Here is a 20,858-nt window from a genome sequence, read left to right on the forward strand (position 1 = left end):
GTTCATCCTGGGGGATGTTTGAGGGTGTCATTAGTGTATCGGGTTTTCCCAACTTTGAGGGTGCTAGAGCTAGTTCAGCATGTGTATGTGATTGTAAGAGGAGGACTCGTGGGAGTTGCTCTGAGATAGAGAATGGGTCTTTCCGTCGTCACGGAATGGATAGAGTGGGATTCGGATCGGGGATCCGATGGTTCATGGTTTTCTAGCCTTTACGAATCGAGTGATGGTTGTGATTTGGAGCAGTGTTGCATTATGGGTAGTACTCACGGGTTAAGTGAAGTTATCAGAGGGTGAATCCGGTTCCCGTTTTGAGACGGTGGTCAGGGCACCGTATGGAAGGGAGAGTGTGTTCAAGTTTCGATTGGGTATGCCCTGAGGGACCTGGCCTGGTTGAGGCCAGGTGGCGCGTTGCGGGAGTAACTTTGGAGTTGAGCTGCTGTAGGCTTCGAGGGCGAAGCCTAATTTAAGTGGGGGAGAATTGTAACATCCCGAAATATCAAGAGTAGAGTGGAAGGGCTAAAAGAGTATTTGGGCATGAGTGACTCGACGAGTCCATTGGTGGACTCGGCGAGTAGAGTCGCGACTGGGTCGCGTGTTAAGTAGCCGACTCGGCGAGTCAGCATGATGGACTCGGCGAGTAGGCGCTGAGTGGAGAAAACCCTAATTCTCGGGGTTGAGCCCTATATAAAGATCATTATGTTTTCCTCCTAGCCTGTTTGTTCCCCCTTAAGTTCCAGAAACCCTGAAATCGTGGAGAAGCACCATTGTTGAGAAATTTGGAGCTTGAAGAGGTGGTTATTGAAGAGATTCCAAAGAAGAAGAGGCTTGGATCAAAGGGCTTTGCAAGGATTCGGGAAAGTCTTCTCCAGGAGCTTCCTTTTGAGGTATCTTTCCATTGTTTGAGCTGCTATTGTCTAGATTCTTCATTTTAGGGGTGTTGAGATCATATCCTTTGGATGTATTGGAGTTTAGAGGCTAGATCTGAGGTTGCTACCTCGGATCTGGGATGGAGAAGAGTTAGAATGCATAAAAGTTCGTGTGTTGAGTGTTGGATGAAGCTATCTTGTCCCAAACCTTAGCCCTAATGTGTTATATGCATAGATCTCTTTGGATTCACGTAAAGTTTGCCACTTTACGTGATGGATGAGTTGTAGGAGGCTAGATCTATGTTTTGGAGCAATTGCATGGCCTGGAATGCTTCTGATTGGATTCAGACCGGTGGTACTCGGCGAGTCACATGGGTGTACTCGACGAGTTGCTTGAATATGAGCTGGAACTCGACGAATTGGAAGAACAACTCGGCGAGTTGGATGAGGATGGCCTGGAACTCGACGAGTTGTATGAACAACTCGGCGAGTAGGTTGAAGATAGCCTTAGACTCGGCGAGTCTGTTCTTGGGCTCGGCGAGTCTTGTCGAAGAGTCCCAATATTTTCTGGTCGAGTCGAGAATCGGTGAGTCAAGGGATGACTCGGTGAGTTGTATGCGAGTGGACTCAGAGTTGCTGGACTCGGTGAGTCTCGGGGTGACTCGGCGAGTTAGGTCGCGGATTGAGTAAAGTTCTGAGTATGGGAACTCGGCGAGTTATAGGGTTGACTCGGCGAGTAGGGTCAGTCAGGGGTTGACTTTGACCTTGTCTTTGACCAAGGGTTGACCAGTGGTTTCCAGGGGTATTTTGGTAATTGTTGATTGTTGTTTTGAGTTCAGTGCATTGGCGGTTGTCCAGTGGTAGAGATCGTATCAGTGATCGGAGCAGTTCGGGTTATCTGTTCAGTCGGCAGTTTCGAGGTGAGTTATCCTCACTATATCAACGGGGTCTAAGGCACCAAGGCCGGCCCTTATCGGATTGAGATCCGGGTAGTTGTTGCTATGTTATTGATATGTTGTTGCTGAGATATGTTTGCATCCTGAGAGTTAGGATGGTATATGTTAGAGGCCTGATTGAGATCGGTATCCTAAGAGATAGGGAGGCGCTATGCTAGAGACCTGTTAGGTCAGTATCCTGGTTAGGATGATGTTATGTTATGTGATCTGTTAGATCTGCTAGTTGACTGTGATTTGCTTTATGATTGTATGTATGTATGTGCACATGGTTGCTTGGACTGGAGTTGGGTTGAGGCGGGTCCTGCTGTGTGCAGTAGGCCAAGATACCCAGGGCGGACCGGTTGTCCCGTAGGCCCAACGAGCGGTCTGGATAGGCTGTAGGTCCCGATAGGGGCGGACTAGACGTGCCGAAGGCTCGGAGAGTGGACCAGACAGACTGAAGGCTCGGTGCGGGCGGACCAGTCATACTGTAGACTCAGAGAGTGGACCAAGTGGATTGAAGGCCCGGGAATGGGCGGACCAATCACACTGCAGACTCGATGTATGCAGATAGACTCAGAGGGTGGATCAGGTGGACTGTAGGCCGGTGTGGCGGACCAGTCACACAGTAGACCCGGAGAGCATGGCTGTTCTATGATCGGATATGTTATGGCATGTTATGCGTGTATGGTATTTGTGGTTGGTATTTTGGGGATATCTCACTAAGCTTTCGGGCTTACAGTTGTGGTTTCATGTTTTTCAGGTTCTTCAGGAGATCGTGGCAAGGCGAAGGCGTGATCGTACCGCTCCTCATGATTTTGTAGTGTTGTGATTCTGGGAATACGTTAAATGTTTTGTATTGAAAACCCTTTTTGTAAAGAATTATTGGAATCGAGATGTTTTTGAAAAATTTAAAATTGGTTGTATTTTTCGGTTGTTACACTACATCAGGGCGAGTACAAGTCATAGCATACATGATTGAGCCAACTTCGGAAGTGTATGGTACTCGGCTCATTTCTGCTATTTCAGCTTCGATACTCGGACTTTGAGTCTTACTCAACTTGGCATTACTTTGTATCGGTAATTCTCCCTTCTTTGAGTTTTCCATACTAAAACGTTTTAGTACCTTATCTAAGTAAGTGTTCTAACTAAGTCCTATTAGTCTCTTACTTCTTTCTCTCACTATCCTTATTCCCAAAATATAGGAAGCCTCTCCGACGTCCTTCATAGCGAAGCACTTCCCGAGCCAGGACTTAACCTCCTGCAGAGTCAGGACGTCGTTTCTTATGAGTAGTATGTCATCGACATACAGAACGAGGAAGCTTATTGTACTCCCACTGGCTTTGACATATACACACGATTCATCTTCGCTTCGTACAAATCCAAACTCTTTGACTTTCTCATCGAAGCAAAGATTCCATCTGCGAGACGCTTGCTTAAGTCCATAAATGGACTTCTCAAGCTTACACACTCTATTCGGATGCTTCGGATCGACAAAACCTTCTGGCTGAGCCATGTAAACATCCTCAGCCAACTTCCCATTAAGGAAAGCGGTTTTGACATCCATTTGCCAAATCTCATAATCATGAAATGCGGCAATAGCTAGCATCACCCTAATAGACTTAATCTTCGCAACTGGTGAGAAGGTCTCATCATAGTCAACTCCGGGAGTTTGAGTAAATCCCTTCGCAACCAATCACTCCTTATATGTGTGTACGTTTCCATCCACGTCGGTCTTCTTCTTGAAGATCCATTTACACCTGACGGTCTTACGTCCGGGCACATTATCAACCAAATTCCAAACGTGGTTGTCATACATGGACTGGATCTTGCTGTCCATTGCCTCTTTCCATTTTATAGACTCCGGGCCTGCCATGGCTTCCTTATAGCTATTAGGTTCATCTAGATTTATTAGTGTACCATGACTAATATAAGTGTCCCCTTCGGTAGTAATATGGAAACCATAAAACTGGGGTAGAACTCTAACTCTTTCGGAACGTCTAAGAGGTAAGGACTCGTCAATCGGTTCAACCAGAGTTTCCTCCTCGGGTTGAGTGCCAGCGGTAGAGGTTCCTTCATCTATCGATTCTTGAATCTCTTCAAGTTCGATTTGCCTCCCACTGTCTCCTTGGCTTATGAGTTCTCGCTCTCGGAAAACTCCTCTCCTCGCAATGAAGACAACATTGTCCTTCGGTCTATAGAAGAGATATCCAAAGGATTTCTGCGGGTAGCCGATGAAAATACATCGCTCACTACGAGGTTCGAGCTTGTCGTGAGTATCTCGTTTTACGATAGCCTCGCAACCCTAAACCTTGATATGTGCCAACGAGCGAGCTTTCCCTGTCCACATCTCGTGAGGTGTTTTGGCAACTTTCTTAGTAGGGACTCGGTTAAGGATATGGGCGGCAGTCTCTAAGGCATACCCCCAAAAAGAGATAGGTAGTGAAGCACGACTCATCATAGAGCGAACCATGTCTAACAAGGTTCGATTTTGCCTTTCTGCCACACCATTCAACTGCGGTGTCCTAGGTGGCGTCAATTGTGAAACTATTCCACACTCCTTGAGATAGTCGTGGAATTCAAGACTTAGGTACTCTCCTCCTCGATCGGATCGAAGCATCTTGATTTTCCCGCCCAATTGATTCTCCAATTCATTTTTGAACTCTTTGAACTTTTCAAAAGTTTCCGACTTTCGCTTGATTAAGTAAATATACCCATATCTACTATAGTCATCGGTAAAAGTCACATAGAAGCGGTTTCCATCCTTCGTGGTTGATCTAAACGGTCCACATACATCGGTATGTATTAGGTCCAATAGACCCTTACCTCTTTCACATGTACTTGTGAAGGGTGACTTAGTCATCTTTCCAAGTAAACAAGACTCGCATGTGTCATCTTCCCGAAGGTCGAATGACTCCAACACTCCATCCTTTTGGAGTTGGGCTATGCGCTTCTTGTTGACATGTCCAAGACGACAATGCCACAAGGATGCTCTACCCACACCAATGGAAGAATCCATGCATAAAACATCATTTCCTAAGTTATCTACAATCATAACAGTTTCATAAATTTCATTACATGGTATAGCTTCAAAATATAAGACACCATTTAGATAAGCAAGAATAGAACCATTCTCATTATTAAAAGAAAATCTAAAACCTTGTCTAAACAAACCATGAAATGAAATGATGTTTCTAGCCATTTCTGGCGAATAGCAACAATTTTTCAAATCTAAAGATAAACCATTCCTAAGCACTAAAGAATACACTCCAATCTTGGTCACAGGCAACGATCTTCTGTTCCCCATGATTAGATTTATTCTTCCATGCTCCACATCCCTATTTCTTCTTAGTCCCTGCAATTTAGAACAAATATGGTAACCACAACCGGTATCAAGGACCCAAGAAATAGCATGAGATGAATCGTTAGATTTAATTGTATAAATACCTGCGAAAGATGGCTTGATCTTTCCTTCCCTTATGGCTTGCAGGTAGTCTGGGCAGCTTCTCTTCCAATGCCCTATTTTATGGCAATGATGGCACTCTGCCTCCTTAGGGTTAGGACAGGGCTTAGCAGGATCAACTTTGGTCCCACTAGAAGAGGAACCATCTCGGGACTTTCCCTTGCGGTGGCTCTTAGACGGAGCCTTCCTCTTCTTGCCTCTTCCTTGCCCAATGGCCAAAACAGGAGCAGCGGGTGGATTGGGAGTGGGTGCAAAAAACTTGTCCTTTAGGTTGCTTTCAACAACCCTAAGGAGACCTTGGAGCTTGCTTAGGGTGACCTCTTCCTTGTTCATGTGGTAGGTCATCCTAAATTGATTGTAACACGGAGGCAAAGAGTGAAGCACCATGTCGATCGCCAAGTCTTCCCCAAAGTCCACATTCAACTTGCGAAGACGATCGACATACCTTTGCATCTTTTGCAGGTGCACGGTAAGAGATTCTCCATGACCCATTTTAGCGGAAATCATGTTAGTGAAAATCTCGTAACGCTCTTGCCTCGCGTTCTGGTGGTATCTTTCCAACAAGTCTTGGTGCATTTCATACGGATACATGTCCTCACAAGACTTTTGGACTTCGGCATTCATGGTGGCTATCATGATGCAATTTACCTTCATTGCATCACGCTCGTGAGTTTCAAAAGCGGTCATTTCAGCCGGAGTAGCGATTTCTGGGTTGATTTTCTCGAGCTTCTCATCTAGGACATACTCCTTGTCCTCATAGCGAGCAATTGTGAAAATGTATCTTATCCATTCGCTAAAGTTCGTCCCATCACCTTTTGACAAAGGGTCATCAATGTGAATGAACTAGCAGCAGCGTTGTTGGTGTTCGACATCTACAAATAGAAAGGACAAAGATAGATTAGAATATGAATCCCTAATTATCACCCAATAAGAAAAATTAGGGCTAGGATCCAACAACAATATTTACATATTAGAGAAGGGATGTCGTAATCTAACATGCAAACAATTTGAAGGTAAGTGAATGACGATTCACTAATTCTCCACCACAAGACATAACTTTAAGTTCTAAATGTATTGAGAATTCCTAGGTTTGGATGAGATTCATTGAAATTTTTCAATGGCATGTTTAAATCTCGATATGCCCCTCTTGTTTTTGACTGGGATACCGAGGATCACAAAGTGGGTGTGAATTACCATGCAAATTTACATGGTGCCTTCATTGTAACGATCACCTATTCGATGTGCCGGTAAACCACACACGCTCCATCGAACTATGATAAACAATGAATCACCCTTTGCCACCATTGCTTAGAACCAATTTAGTGTGCCGGTAAACCACACACGCTCCACTAACTTCTTAGCAAGGATGCAAAGTGTAATTTCATTGGATTGCATCAATTCACTTTTCCTAAAGTAACTAATATTGGGAAATTTTTGAAAAACATGTAGTTACTTTGAATTTTATATTATACTTTTAATGAAGAGATGAGGTTGCCCTATCCTACCCGTTCGGCTAACGACCCACCACCGATCAAGCAAGCGGTGGGTGTGAGTGTACACCCATTAAGCGCCATTTTATAGGCATCAACCTTATACCCACCTTATAGACCGGCTTCGTGAATGAGGCCTACTAACGGTAAGACTAGCATTTTAATTATACATATATATATATTAATCTTGTAATATTATATTAGTATATGGTTGGATTTTAAACTTGTAAAATTCTAGGGTTTGAAATTTAAATTGTCTAAATTAAACTTTTAATCACAAAACATAAATTTAAGTTTTAAACTTTTAAAAACATAGAGGATCAAATAACAAATAATCTTAATTAACAATTAATTCCATAATTATCCATATTTTATTTATTTAATGATTTCTTGCACAACAATTTACCAATTTAATAAAATAATTAATCAATTATCACATAAGGAAACAAATATTTTATTAATTGATAAATATCTTCAATTAGGTCAAGAATATACTCATATATATCATAAAATCGGATTTATATTGATCTAATATGATTAAGGCAAGTATCTCAAAGATAAACAACAAGAAATCCTGAAGTTTCCTTTTTCTGACGCTCGAACTCGCCGAGTACCCAGATGGACTCGCCGAGTACCCAGATGGACTCGCCGAGTACCACCATGGGACTCGCCGAGTTCATCAACCAGAGAACAAAAAAAAACGATTTTTTCAGCAACAAACAAGCAATCAAAGTATGAATTCAATAGAAACCAATCTAGGCTCTGATACCACTGATGGGTTTTAGCCATATGAACATCCCTATGTACACATGCAACCCTAATGCTTGGATCTAGGTTTCTCTAATTGAACATACATTGAGTCCAAGACTTCTAATGGCTAATATAAAATAACAATAATATGAAATCAGAGATTAGAAGTTTACCTTGAATCACTTGCTTGATCTTGTTGTCCTTGAGGCTTTAGAGTCACAATTGTCACTCCTCTAATGGCTTACAAACACCAACTAGCAAGAAGATGATTTAGGAGAGAGGAGAGGGAATCAAATCGGCCAGGGTTTCTACTCAAAGCATAAGTCACGAAATCCCTTAGCCCTTGGGGTCTATTTATACTTGTAAGGCTCCTAGGGTTTCTCCCTTAAACCCTAATTGGATAACTTAAGCCCTAAGCAATCCAAATCCTTTCCATGATAAGCCTTGGACGATTTTATGGCTATCCTTAGCCCTAGAAATCGTCCACCCCTTATCCATAAAGGATATATAGCCCAAAGTGCAATTATCAAACAATTGACAGTTTATACCCCTTTATTTAATTAATCTCTTTAAGTCACCAAATTAATTCCTAATTAATTTATGACTTATATTAATCAAATAATAATATTATTATTCCTTATATTATTCTTATAATATATTAATAATATTCCTTCTCTCATTATAAATCATCTTGTCAAGTTGCTATGGTGAAGGCAACCCAAAAGGACCATGCTCAACCGGGTCAAATACTTGCCTAATATAGTTGTAGCCTTAGACACTATTCCAACATATATATATATATATATATATATATATATATATATATATATATATATATATATATATATATATATTGTTTAAGCTCGTTTAGGCTCGCGAGCCCATTAATAGAAGTCCGGCTCGAGCTTGTTTAATAAACGAGCCTCATGTTTAGGCTCGAGCTTGGCTCAGGCTCGCCTAATTCGATTTCATGAGTAGCTCGGCTCACTTACACCCCTACCAAGATATGAATTAGAATCAATCTCATTGTCCAAGATTTTATTTCTTGATTTCCCGATTTGTGATGACATCATCAGACTATTAATTGAACACGTCAATTTAGTACCGACTGGGTCTAGCACTATAATTTCAATATCAAATCATTGATGAACCGCAATATATTGTTTTTATGTTAAGGCAAAAGGAACAAATAAACTTTGACTATATAATCATATAGTTTATTAACTAAATCATACATCGAATTACACTTTAAAACACCGAGTTACGAGATGAGTTGGAGTAAACCAATGCACAATTGATTTTCAAACTATGACTTATATATCTCTGTTTTTTATGAATAAAATATATTATCATCTTAGAATTACTTATGATTAAAATCCATGAAGTAATCTCTTAGTGCGAATTTAACCAATACTAAAAATTCCAATCTTCTAAGTACTAATGCATATTGCAGCAATCCCTATGCAATGTCTAATCCTTTTGGACAATCTACAAACGATTCATGATAGTCTTAAATCAATACTTACCCCTAAAGTATATCAAACTGTGGCATTTCGAATAAATTAATATTTTAGAATTAAAACATGCAAAGTGAAACACAATAATAAATTAATTGACTAATGGTATCTCACATTATGAACATAAATAAATCTATGTTTAATTAATCACCATTCAGTTACAATTCACTATTGTCACATTGTTTCAAAGCTATCAACTAACTTACAAAATCTAAAATCTAAGATCACTATAAGAAAAAATCGGTATTACAAAGGAAGGAATCCGTTGTAAAAAGATGAAATTTTGTTGCAAAAGGCGAATAACGATGAAATTTCCAACGACCCATTTCTGTCCCAAAAAGAACCGTAGCAAGGGTTTGCCAGCGAAACAATAATTTCATCGCAAATGTAATAACGAAATGAAGTAGATTGTAGAGGGTATTTCGTTTTGTATTCCGTGGTCGTATTCCGTGGCGAATTCCATAGTAGATCTTTCATCACAAATTTAGTTGTAGTGGATCCCTAGCGAATTCCATGGTGATGAATATGTAGCAAAATCCGTGGTGATGAATCTGTAGCAAAATTCATGGTGATTAATCCCTAGCTAAATCTGTGCTAATTAATCCCTAGCTAAATATGTGGTGATGAATGCCTAGCAAAAGCCATGGTTATTAATCCTAGCTAAATCCGTGGTGATTAATTCTTAGCTAAATCCATGGTGATTAATCCCTAGCTAAATTCATTGTGCTTAATCCCTAGCAAAATATGTGGTATGTATTCCATAGCAAATTACAAAGGATTATTTTTGTTGCAAAGCTATATATCTTAGGATATCTAACTAATTTACAAATTAAACAAAATTTATTTGTACTAATATATAGAAACAAATTTACAAAAAGATCAAATAAAATTTATAACATTAAATAAAAGAATAAAGTTTTATTACATCGAAAATGAAAGTGGCTAATCTAAAATAAATACTTTGCAATAAACACATTAACATTTTATGAATTTAGTAGTTGTTGAAAACGTTAATAACAGCCACTCCCGGTTGTAGTTGTTTATTAAGCTGCTCGATTCTTATGTTTTGTTGGCCATCTTTGGCCTTCATTATCTCATTATGTTCTTCATTTTTGTCTTTTTTCTGTTTAATAAACTCCCTTAATTCTTCTAGTTCACCATTTTTTTCTGGAATGTAATTAGACACTTCCATTATACCGCTATTAATGGGAAGTGCTTTGGCATATGAGTCACATTCATACAGTCTTCTTTTCTTGTAATAACCACCAACAACATCATTAAATGTTAGGTCCTCCACAACTTGTTCACCAACTTCTAACTCTTCCTTTTATTCTGTAATTGGTAGCCTACAAAGTAATAATAATTTAAAAGATATCAAATTTATAAATAACCTGAACTCTACAATATAAAACTTTACATTGAAATGAATGTTACATAAATTTTTTAGAGTAAATTACACGAATGGTCCCTATGGTTTAGTGTAATTTGCACATTTGGTCCCTAACTTTTTTTTTTTTTAAACTCGGAAGGTCTATATTGTTTGTTTTTGTTACGTGTTTGGTCCCAGTCTTACCTAAAAGGAGTATTTTGGCCTTGATTTTTTAATTATATTAAATAAATACACCCCCAAACCCACCCCGTCACCTTACCTTACCTACCCCACCATTTTTTATATTTAAATAAATTTTTTTTTTGTTAAGACAGGGACCAAGCGCATAACAAAAAGAAACAGTAAGGACCAAACGCGTAACAAAAACAAACAGCAGGGATCTTTTTCATTTGTAATTGTGACTCCGTCATGATTCTTTGTATGTGTATACAAGAAAACTTCACTATGTGGTGATTGACGTCCTAATTTCCTCTTCTGTATAAACACCATAAAATGTAAAATAAATATACACATACATATATAAACATACAAAATTTCATGAACCATTTAAAAAAACTCACAGAAGCCACCTTTAAATGAGAAGCGGATCCATGGTTATGGGTATGTTATGGTATTCCATCAGCCACCCCATTACGCCCATTGATCTTGTTCTGATTAAATTTCTACTTGTATTCATTTGTATTCCATTTAGCTTTCCATGAGTTACAGACTTCTAGTGTGTTATGATTTGGTTTCCTGCCACTTGGGTTTTTTTGTATGTTCTACACGTGTAACGCATGAATCTTGGTATGTTTCATTATTGCCCTGGTATTATGTAAAAGTTGCATTTTGTTACTTGTGTTGTACGCAGGGTACACTTAATACAAGCTGCGAAGCAAGTACGCGGGGCATACCACATGGTACGCTTAGTGTACTCATGAGAGGCTTGGACGGGGTTTCGTAGACGTATACGGGGCGTACAGCCTTGTAAGCGGGTCGTACGTAAGGATTCTTAAAACCCTAATTTTCAAAGTTAGACACTATATAATCACCTTTATGGCTTATGAAACCCTCATTTCTAAGCCTCCTCCGACCTTTTAGCCCCATATTCGAAACCCTAAGCCTCTCATTTGTGTATTGAGCTCATTGTGTCCATTTTGGTGTGTTTTGGTCCATATTCTAGAAGTAGAAGCTTGGTGCAAGGTGGTGGATCAAGGAAGAGCTTATGGATCTTGATTATTTGCTTTTTTTCTAGCTTGTTTGAGGTAAAAAAGCTACCAACTTGTTCATTAATGGCTTAGATCTATTATATAAGAGTTTTAGTCCCTTTTGGCCCCATAAATGAGAACTAGTGGTTTGATACCACTCTAGGAGCTATGACTTTCCACTCTTCATGTTTATGAGGTTCTAGATTCATAAAGTTGTCACCTTTAAGGTTTAGAATCCCCCATGCATGATATTGTGTCCATTGTATAATGTTATATCTTGAAGTTGGGTTCTTTTAGGGCATGCAAAGTCACCAAATCAGTGACTTTATGGTTCTAGACACTTATTAGGACTCATATATGTGGTTTGGACTTCTAGACTAAATCATTAAGAGATTAATGAAGAGTTTGACTTAATGGATGAGTAAGTTGGACATACAAGTCTGTACGTGCAGTGTACAAGCCAAATAGCGTGTATGCTTAGCGTACAGCTGAGTACGCCCTGTGTACTCATTCAGGTGGGATTTTGCATACTGGGCTTCGAGTTTAGGCTTTCTTTTGGGCTTGGGTGTTTGAGTTCTTATTGGGCCATCTGAGTGCAAGTGTTTTGGACAAGGAAAATGGTTAGGCTTTTGGGTAAAACCCATATAAGGGGTTTTGGCCCAATTTGGAAAATTAGGCCATAATTGGGCCTTGGATGATTAATTGGCTTTTGGGTCTTTTAGATTATGAGTTTGGGCCTTAGTCTTGGACCAAGCTAGGTTAAGGGTAAAATGGTCTTTTTAACCTAAGTACGGATTTATGGTTATGGATTAGAACCCAAATGTTAATTGGGTGTTGTTTTGGTATTGATTAGCTTGAGGATTCATTGGACCAACAACTGGGGATTTTTAGTGAGATTCAGCAGTCGAGGTGAGTTTCGTTACTGGGTTTAGCGAGCATAAGGCACCAATGTCAGCCCTTGTTGTTTATGTTAGGATGCTAGGATTCTGCATGACCCTTGCATGTGTTATGTGCTGCTATGTATACTGAGCGGGGCTCGATGTCGGGCGAGGCCGGATGATTGAATCATATACTATTATTTATGATCATTGTATGTGTTCACATGATTTTGTGATATGTATTGTATGTGTATAGTGGGCGGGGTCCGATGTCTGGCTGGGCCTAAGAATAACATATATGTATACCAAGCGGGGTTTGATGTCGGGCGGGGCCCGAGGTAAGGCGCGGTGCAGTATGTGATTTTATTATGTCGGGAGGGGCCCAAGGTAAGGCTCGATGTTTATCATAAGATCAATGGATCGTGTGTGGTTAACCGACACATTGTTTGGGTGATAAATTCGGGAGTACCAAGCACATTTTGCATGGTTATTCACACCTTGTTTGTGATCCTCGGTATCCCAGTCACAAACCAGAAGGGCATAATTGAGATTTAAACATGCCATTGATTTTTCAATGAATCTTAATGGATCTAGGAGTTTCAATCCAATTAGAACTTAATAACTATTTCATTTTTCAAGCTGGAAATTGGTAAATCGTCATTTACCTACCTTCAAATATTTTGCATGTTGGATTACGGCATCCCTCTTCCAATTTGTAAAATATTGTGTTGGGTCCTAGCCTTAATATTTCCTATTGGGTGTTATATTAAGGACTCTTTATCTAATCTAAACTTGTCTTTCTTTCTTTTCATATGTCTTCCAACATTACTTCTGGCTCAAACCCTACTGGCTCCTTCTTTCTCATGAACCTTTGTAGGAGAGTCATCTTCGATGGTTCCAACTTTAATGATTGGATTAGGAACATCAGGATGGTCACTCGCTATGAGGACAAGGAATATGTCCTAGACAAGTAGCTTAAGGAAATTGATGAGTCTTCTACTACTCCCGAGGAGATCACTGAGTTTAGGACTCATGAGAAGGATGCCACCAAGGTGTCATGTATCATGTTCGCCCCCATGAAAGCTGAACTCCAAAAGTCCTATGAGGACTTCTATCCTTTTGAGATGCATCGGGACCTGATGGAAAGATACCATCAGAGTGCTCGTCAAGAGAGATATGAAATCATCTCTTACATGCTAATAGCCAGGATGAAGGATGGTGAACCCATCACGGGCTACTGGCAGAAAATGTAAAGGTTTGTGGACCGTTTGCTAAAGTCAAATTTGAACTTTCCTGAGGAGCTGGCTATATATATCATTCTACACTCCTTACCTCCATGTTATGATTAGTTCCGAATGACCTATCATATGAACAAGGACGAGGTCACACTTAGAAAACTTCAAGGTCTTTTAAGGACTGCTTAAAGTGGTCTCAAAGGTAAATTGGTTGTTTCTACTCCTACTACCACCTCTGTTCTAGCAATTGGACAAGGGAAAGGGAAGAAGAGGAAGTCTCCCTCAAAGAGCCGCAAGGGAAATTCTATTGATGGATCCTCTTCAAGTGGGACCAAGGCTGGTTATGTTGCTCTCATTTCCATTCCTAAAGAAGCAGAGTGTTTCTACTGTCACGAAAAAGGGCACTGGACGTAAAGTTGCCGCAAATACTTAGAGGATGTTAAATATGGGAAGGTTAAGGCCACCCATGCAAGTATTTATACTATTCTATCTAAAAACTCATCACATTCTAACTCTTGGGTTCTTGACACAGGTTATGGATTTCACATTTGTTCTGATGTGTAGGGCCTAAAAGGAAGTAAGGATATGAAGCACAGGAAGACAAACTTGATCATGGGGAATAGGAAGGTTTCGCCTGTCACCAAGATTGGAGTTTACTCTTTATTGCTTAGTAGTGGGTTAGAAATATATTTCAATAATTTTTGCTACTCGTCTGATATGGCGAGAAATATTATTTCCTTTCATGGTTTGTACAAACAAGGATATAGTTTTTCATTTGATAATGAAATTGGTGCTATAAATGCTTATTATAATGGTGTTTTTTTATTTTAAAGCATTACCTTGTAATGGTGTATATGAAACTACGAATGTTGTAGACAACTTAGAAAATGATGTGTTGCATATCGATTCTTCCAATGAATTGCATAAAGCATGCTTGTGGAAATGTCGTCTTGGACATGTCAACAAGAAGCGCATAGTTCAACTCCATAAGGCTGGAGTTTTGGAGTCATTCGACTTAAGGTCGGATGACACTTGTGAGTCTTGCTTACATGGAAAGATGACCAACTCATCCTTCACTGGTACTTGTGAAAGGGGTGAAAGTTTGATGAATCTCATACACACTGATGTGTGTGGGCCCTTCAAAAACGCCATAAGGGATGATAACTGCTTCTATGTGACTTTTACTAATGATTATAGTAGATATGACTATTTCTACTTAATCAAGCATAAGTCAAAAACCTTTGAGAAATTCAGAGTGTTTAAACAAGAAGTGGACAATCAGCTGGGCAGGAAGATAAAGATGCTCCGATCTGATCGGGGTGGTGAGTATCTTAGTATAGAGTTCCTAGACTATCTTAAGGAGTGTGAATTTTTTTTCACAGTTGATGCCACCTAGGACACCGCAACTTAATGGTGTGGCTGAGAGGCACAACCGAACCTTGTTGGACATGGTTTGTTCCATGATGATTTGAGCTTCGTTACTAATCTCATTCTGGGGGTATGCCTTAGAGAATGCCTCCCATATCATTAATTTAGTCCCAACCAAAAAAGGTTGCCAAAAAACCTCACGAGATGTGGACTGGGAAGGCTCCCACATTGGACCACATCAAGGTTTGGGGTTGCGAGGCTTTCGTGAGACGCAAGACTCACGACAAGCTCGAACCTCAGAGCGAGCGGTGTATTTTCATCGGCTACCCACATAAATCCTTTAGCTATCTCTTCTACAGACCGAGTGACAATGTTGTCTTCGTCGCAAGGAGAGGACTCTTTCGTGAGAGAGAGCTCATAAGGCAAGGAGACAATGGGAGGCAAATTGACCTTAAAGAACTTCAAGAGTCAAGTGCTAAAGGAACCTCAAAAACTAGCGATCAACCTAAGGAGGAAACTCATGTTGAGCTGATTGACAAGTCTGTACCTCTGAGGCGTTCCGGTAGAGTTAGTGTTCCACCTGAGTTTTATGGTTTCCATATTACTGCAGAAGGTGATACATTTATCAGTGATAGCACACTGGTAAATTTGGATGAACCTAACAACTACAAGAAGCCATGGCAGGCCCCGAGTCTACTAAATGGAAAGAGGCTATGGACAGCGAGATTCAGTCCATGTATGACAATAAAGTTTGGAACTTGGTTGACAATGTATTGGGTCGTAAGACAGTCAGGTGCAAATGGATCTTCAAGAAGAAGACCGACATGGATGGGAAAGTACACACTTATAATGTGCGACTGGTTGCAAAAGGCTTTACTCAAACTCCGGGAGTTGATTATGATGAGACCTTCTTGCCAGTAGCGAAGATTAAGTCTATTAGGGTTATGCTATCCATTGTTGCATTTCATGTTTATGAAATATGGCAAATGGATGTCAAAACTGCTTTCCTTAATGGAAATTTGGTTGAGGATGTTTACACGAGTCAGCCAGAGGGTTTTGTCGATGCAAAACACCCTAATAGAGTGTATAAGCTTGAGAAATCCATTTATGGATTAAAACAAGCATCTCGTAGATGGAATCTTTGTGTCGATGAGAAAGTGAAAGAGTTTGGCTTTTTAAGAAGTGAGGATGAGCCCTATGTATATGTCAAGGCTAGTGGGAGCATAGTTAGGTTTCTGGTGTTGTATGTGGATGACATACTACTCATAGGAAATGACATCCCAACCTTGTAGGAGGTTAAGTCCTGGTTTGGGAAGTGTTTCGCTATGAAGGACCTCGGAGAAGCTGCCTATATTCTTGGGATAAGGATATTGAGAGACTGCAGTAAGAGACTAATTGGACTTAGTCAATGTACCTACTTGGATAAGGTGTTGCAAAGATTCAGCATGCAGGATTCCAAGAAAGGTGACTTACCGATGTAGAGCAATGCCAAGCTGAGTAAAGCTCAGAGTTCGAGTACAAAGGTTAAGATTGTTGAGATGAGTCAAATACCATATGCTTTCGTCGTTGGCTCGATCATGTATGCTATGACTTGTACTCTCCCTGATGTGGCCTTTGCTTTGAGCATGGTCAGCAGATATCAAGGGAATCTGGGCAAGGCTCACTGGACTGGAGTAACGAACTTTCTCAAGTACTTGCGGAGGACTAAGGAATGGGCCCTTACCTTTGGTGGGAGTGATGGCTTGAGAGTGGTGGGGTTTAGCGACGCTAGATTTTAGACCGACATGGATAATTTCCGCTCTCAGTCGGGCTGGGTCTTTACCCTAAATGGAGGAGCAATAACTTGGAAAAGTTCCAAGCAGGAGACAGTAGTTGATTCAACTTGCGAATCAGTGTACATAGCAACAAGCGAGGCGGCAATGGAGTCAATATGGCTGAAGAACTTCATTGGAGACCCTGGATTTGTACCAGCTATAAAGGATCCTGTGGTCTGTGACAGCGAGAGTGCAGTTGCCTTCGCCAAGGAACCAAGGGATCACGGTAGATCCAGGCACATCGACAGAAAATACTACTTCATTAGACATCGAATAGAAGAAGGACTCATCGTGGAAAAGAGGGTATCATCATATGAGAACCCAACAGATCCCCTTACGAAGGGACTAAGTAGGGTTAAGCATTTACAGCATGCGAGGCGCATTGGGCTGAAGGATGATATTAGTTTTAATGATTAGATAGCTTTCGAAACTTGTAATAGTTGAAATGTAATCGACATTTGATGCTTAAATAAAAGGTACTTTTATTTACTAGTATGGTAGTGTCTTGTGTAAATCATTTACTATTATTTCATTTTGCATGTTTTGATTTCTAAAATAATTATATTATTCAAACTATCCACAGTCAATCATACGTTGGAAGTAGGTATTGAATCAAGACTGTCATGAATTTGTCTTGTAGATTTGTCTTAATTGTATTAGAAATAGAAATGGTTGCTGCAACATTCATGAGTGCTCATAAGGTTTGAGTATTGTATTCAACCCGCACTCACTTGTATCACTTCATGGAATTTATCTCGAGTGATCGTGAGACGGTAATATCATATAAGTCTTTAAACCTAGATATATGAGTTGTTGACTATGATTTGCTTGTACATTGATAGTACGAAAACACATCGGTAACTCGATGTTATAAAACGTGTTGTTGTTTGTGATTCAATGAATAGTCAGTACAAGCATATAATGTCGAAGTTTATATGTTCCTTTTAGTCCTTGGAGGATTAAAAGTGATATGTTGGGCCCCTTGATGATTTTGTTTTGACCTATGTACCAGGCCCGATCAGAACTAAATTGATGTGTTCGATTAAGTTATATGTCAAACAAATCGGAAATCGGGAAACAAACTACTGGAAAATAAGTATGACGTTCTTCCATGTATTTGTCCGACTCATATCTTGAACAGAGGATTATTTGATCACTTATCTAAAATGGAGCGTCTTGTTTCGACAGAGGCTTTTAAGAGCTATGATTGCTAGTCGGTGTTTTAAGTCGTACTTGCAATTATAGTTATTAGACTTATCCAAGTGGAAGACTGTTGGATATAGTCTCTAGGCTCATAACTATAATTGGTATGTACTTGACCCGAGAGTAGCATGGTCCATTTGGGTTGCATGGCACCGGAACAGTTTGTAAGGATGGACATATGAGGAGAGGATATTTATGATTTATTAATATATTATAAGTTCTAATATATTAATACGAATCATATTATTTAATTAGTATTGATCAAGAATTAATTAGGTAAATCATTCATTCTTATGGTGTGGGCAATTCATTCTAAGGGGTAGATTTGGTAAATCATTCATTCTTATGGTGTGGGCAATTGATCCAAGATTCCTTATGTTATGCTAAACCCATGTGGTGACCCATGGATGCTCCATGGAGGTTAAAACCCATGGAGCATGAGGAATGTGGAAAGTCATAGCTATTAAGGCTTACATGGTGTAACCCTAATTCCACTACACTATATAAGAAGCCCCTAGGCTACGAAAATCGGCACCCTAGTGATCTTAGAGAGATATAGCCAAATTTGGTGCTAGATAATCCCTTCTCAAGTTCTTCCAATTGTTGGTGGTGTTGTGTGAAGCATTTGAGACATCACACTTGGGGTGATAGGCTCTTAAAGGTCCAAAGAATCAAGCTACAAGAAAAGGTATGTCATTCTACTAGATTTTTATACTACATATACTTCATAGTATGCTGGTTAGGATGAAACCTTGGAAAAATGAAAGTTTGCATGTATAATAGAGAAAACACAGATCCAAGGTTTCTAGGGTTGCATGCACACCTTAGGATCGTTAGAATGCTCAAAACCTTTCAGTAATTGTATTCGTGAACTAGTTAGAGGAAATTACTGGGAGTTCCTTCTGTAGTTGATGGCAGAGAGTAGTATGGAGTTTGCCCTAAGAAAACCTAGGATGAGATCTAGTGCTGGGAGCCTTATATGTGAGGGAACATTGTATGGATATAAAGTAACATGGTTGAGTCAAAGCAATTTTTGAGGAATGTACGAGTAGATCTGGAAGGTAGTATGGGCCCGTACTACTAGAAGCAGAGGATTTGTACTCGATTCAAGATGATCTGCGATGAAACCAGAGAGCTTGTGGAGTTTGTGTTTCCTCGATATATATTTCGATGCGTATTCTGATGGCTTATATGGTCTATTTTTAGTATGGCTACATTGAAAGGCACACCTATTGACAGTTCTGGTGCTGGTGAGGTTGTGGTTCAGGATTCGGAGTCGGACAGCTCGATGAGAAGACTAGGGAGTTCAACTCGTCTGAGATTATTGCTTGCATTCTTGATCACACTCTTGTGATCTTTGGTACAGTCAAGGAGGGTATTCTGGAGGTTTTAGATGAGCAGCTAAGCTCATTTCGTTATGAGATGATAGAACTATCGGGAGCACGTTCTTTGATATTCAGCGAGTTCCGGGCATGTGGTGCTCCAGAATATCATGAGGAGAAGGACCCCATAGTGAGTCGGCGGTGGTTAGCAGATATTGCTAACACCTTCCACACTAGTAGTTTTCTCGAGGGGGACAAGGTCATACTAGCTTCCTGCCTTTTGAAGTACAGGGCACGAGAATGGGGGGAGGAGGTAGGACGTGCAGTAGGTGATGATGCGGTTGATGTGATTTCATGGGATTATTTCTCGACTAGGTTCTAAGCTAAGTTTGCATCAGTGATTGAGTTGCTGCAGTTGGCGCGAGAGTTTTAGGATCTCCGCCAGACTATAGAGACGGTGGATGAGATCACACTGATTCTTCGAGAGAAGGAGCTTCTAGTTCTGTAGTATATGGTGGATAAGGAGATTAAGAAGGACCGATATCATGAGATGTTGAGGAGTGACATTCAGCAGTTTGTGAGTCGATCCAGCTGCATGACGCTGGAGGATATGATAGCTCGAGCTAAGGAGAGGGAAATTGACCTGGAGATGGAGAGGAAGAGGAAGTCAGATGAGGTTCAGACATCAGGGGATTCGAGCAAAAGACCCAAGGTATCAGATTCCAGATCGAGGGGTCATCGGGGTCGTAGCCGCTGTGGTAAGTGCGACAAGGCGCACGACGGACCGTACGTGGGTGGTGATTCTGGATGCTTCAAGTGCGGTCAGATGGGTCATTATAGCAAGGGTTGTATTGCTACCACCTCCCAAGGATCAGATCTTATTTCCTTTCATTGCAATCAGAGGGGCCACAAGAAGGCTCATTGTCCGAGTTTGGCTTCAGTAGGACCGGTGTCAGCACCCGATCCTATGACTCTTCAGATTACTGAAAGTCGTCAGGTCTTGGCAGACGCGCCTGTGGTCAAGAGCAGGGCTTTCCTGTTGACGGCCGAGGAGGCGCGTGTAGCTCCTGATGTGGTGATGGGTATGTATCTTCTCCTTATCTCTTTATTTATATTAAATTACTTGATTATGTTTATATGTTTTATTTTAGGATCGCTCCCTGTGAATGGTATTTCTGCTTTGACATTGTTTGATTAGGGGCTACCCGAGTGTTTGTATCGCTTGCGCTGAGCAGGAGATGTGCTAGAGCTCTGGGGAGCTGGGTTGTCCTCTAGATGTTGAGATTGTTGATGATATGTATGTTCTGGTTGCGAGGGTCCATTGGGGTTGTACTCTCTAGTTATTCGGTGAGCAGTATCTGGTTGATTTGGTTCCCATTCCTCTGTGTGGGAACACGATTATCATGGGTATAGATTGGTTGAGCCCTAATGGGGTAGTGA

At 40.4% G+C, this 20,858-nt stretch overlaps 1 protein-coding gene across 1 annotated transcript; it reads left to right on the plus strand.

The window, feature by feature from the left end:
- The first annotated feature begins 19,929 nt into the window (after positions 1–19,929).
- LOC128127020 (uncharacterized) lies at positions 19,930–20,616 on the plus strand. The gene is made up of 2 exons (XM_052765203.1): positions 19,930–20,500; positions 20,570–20,616. The coding sequence occupies exons 1-2, from the start codon at positions 19,930–19,932 to the stop codon at positions 20,614–20,616; spliced, it is 618 nt and encodes a 205-aa protein (XP_052621163.1).
- Positions 20,617–20,858: the final 242 nt, after the last annotated feature.

This window comes from Lactuca sativa, chromosome 1 (assembly GCF_002870075.4).
Source record: "Lactuca sativa cultivar Salinas chromosome 1, Lsat_Salinas_v11, whole genome shotgun sequence".
NCBI classification, from domain to species: domain Eukaryota; kingdom Viridiplantae; phylum Streptophyta; class Magnoliopsida; order Asterales; family Asteraceae; genus Lactuca; species Lactuca sativa.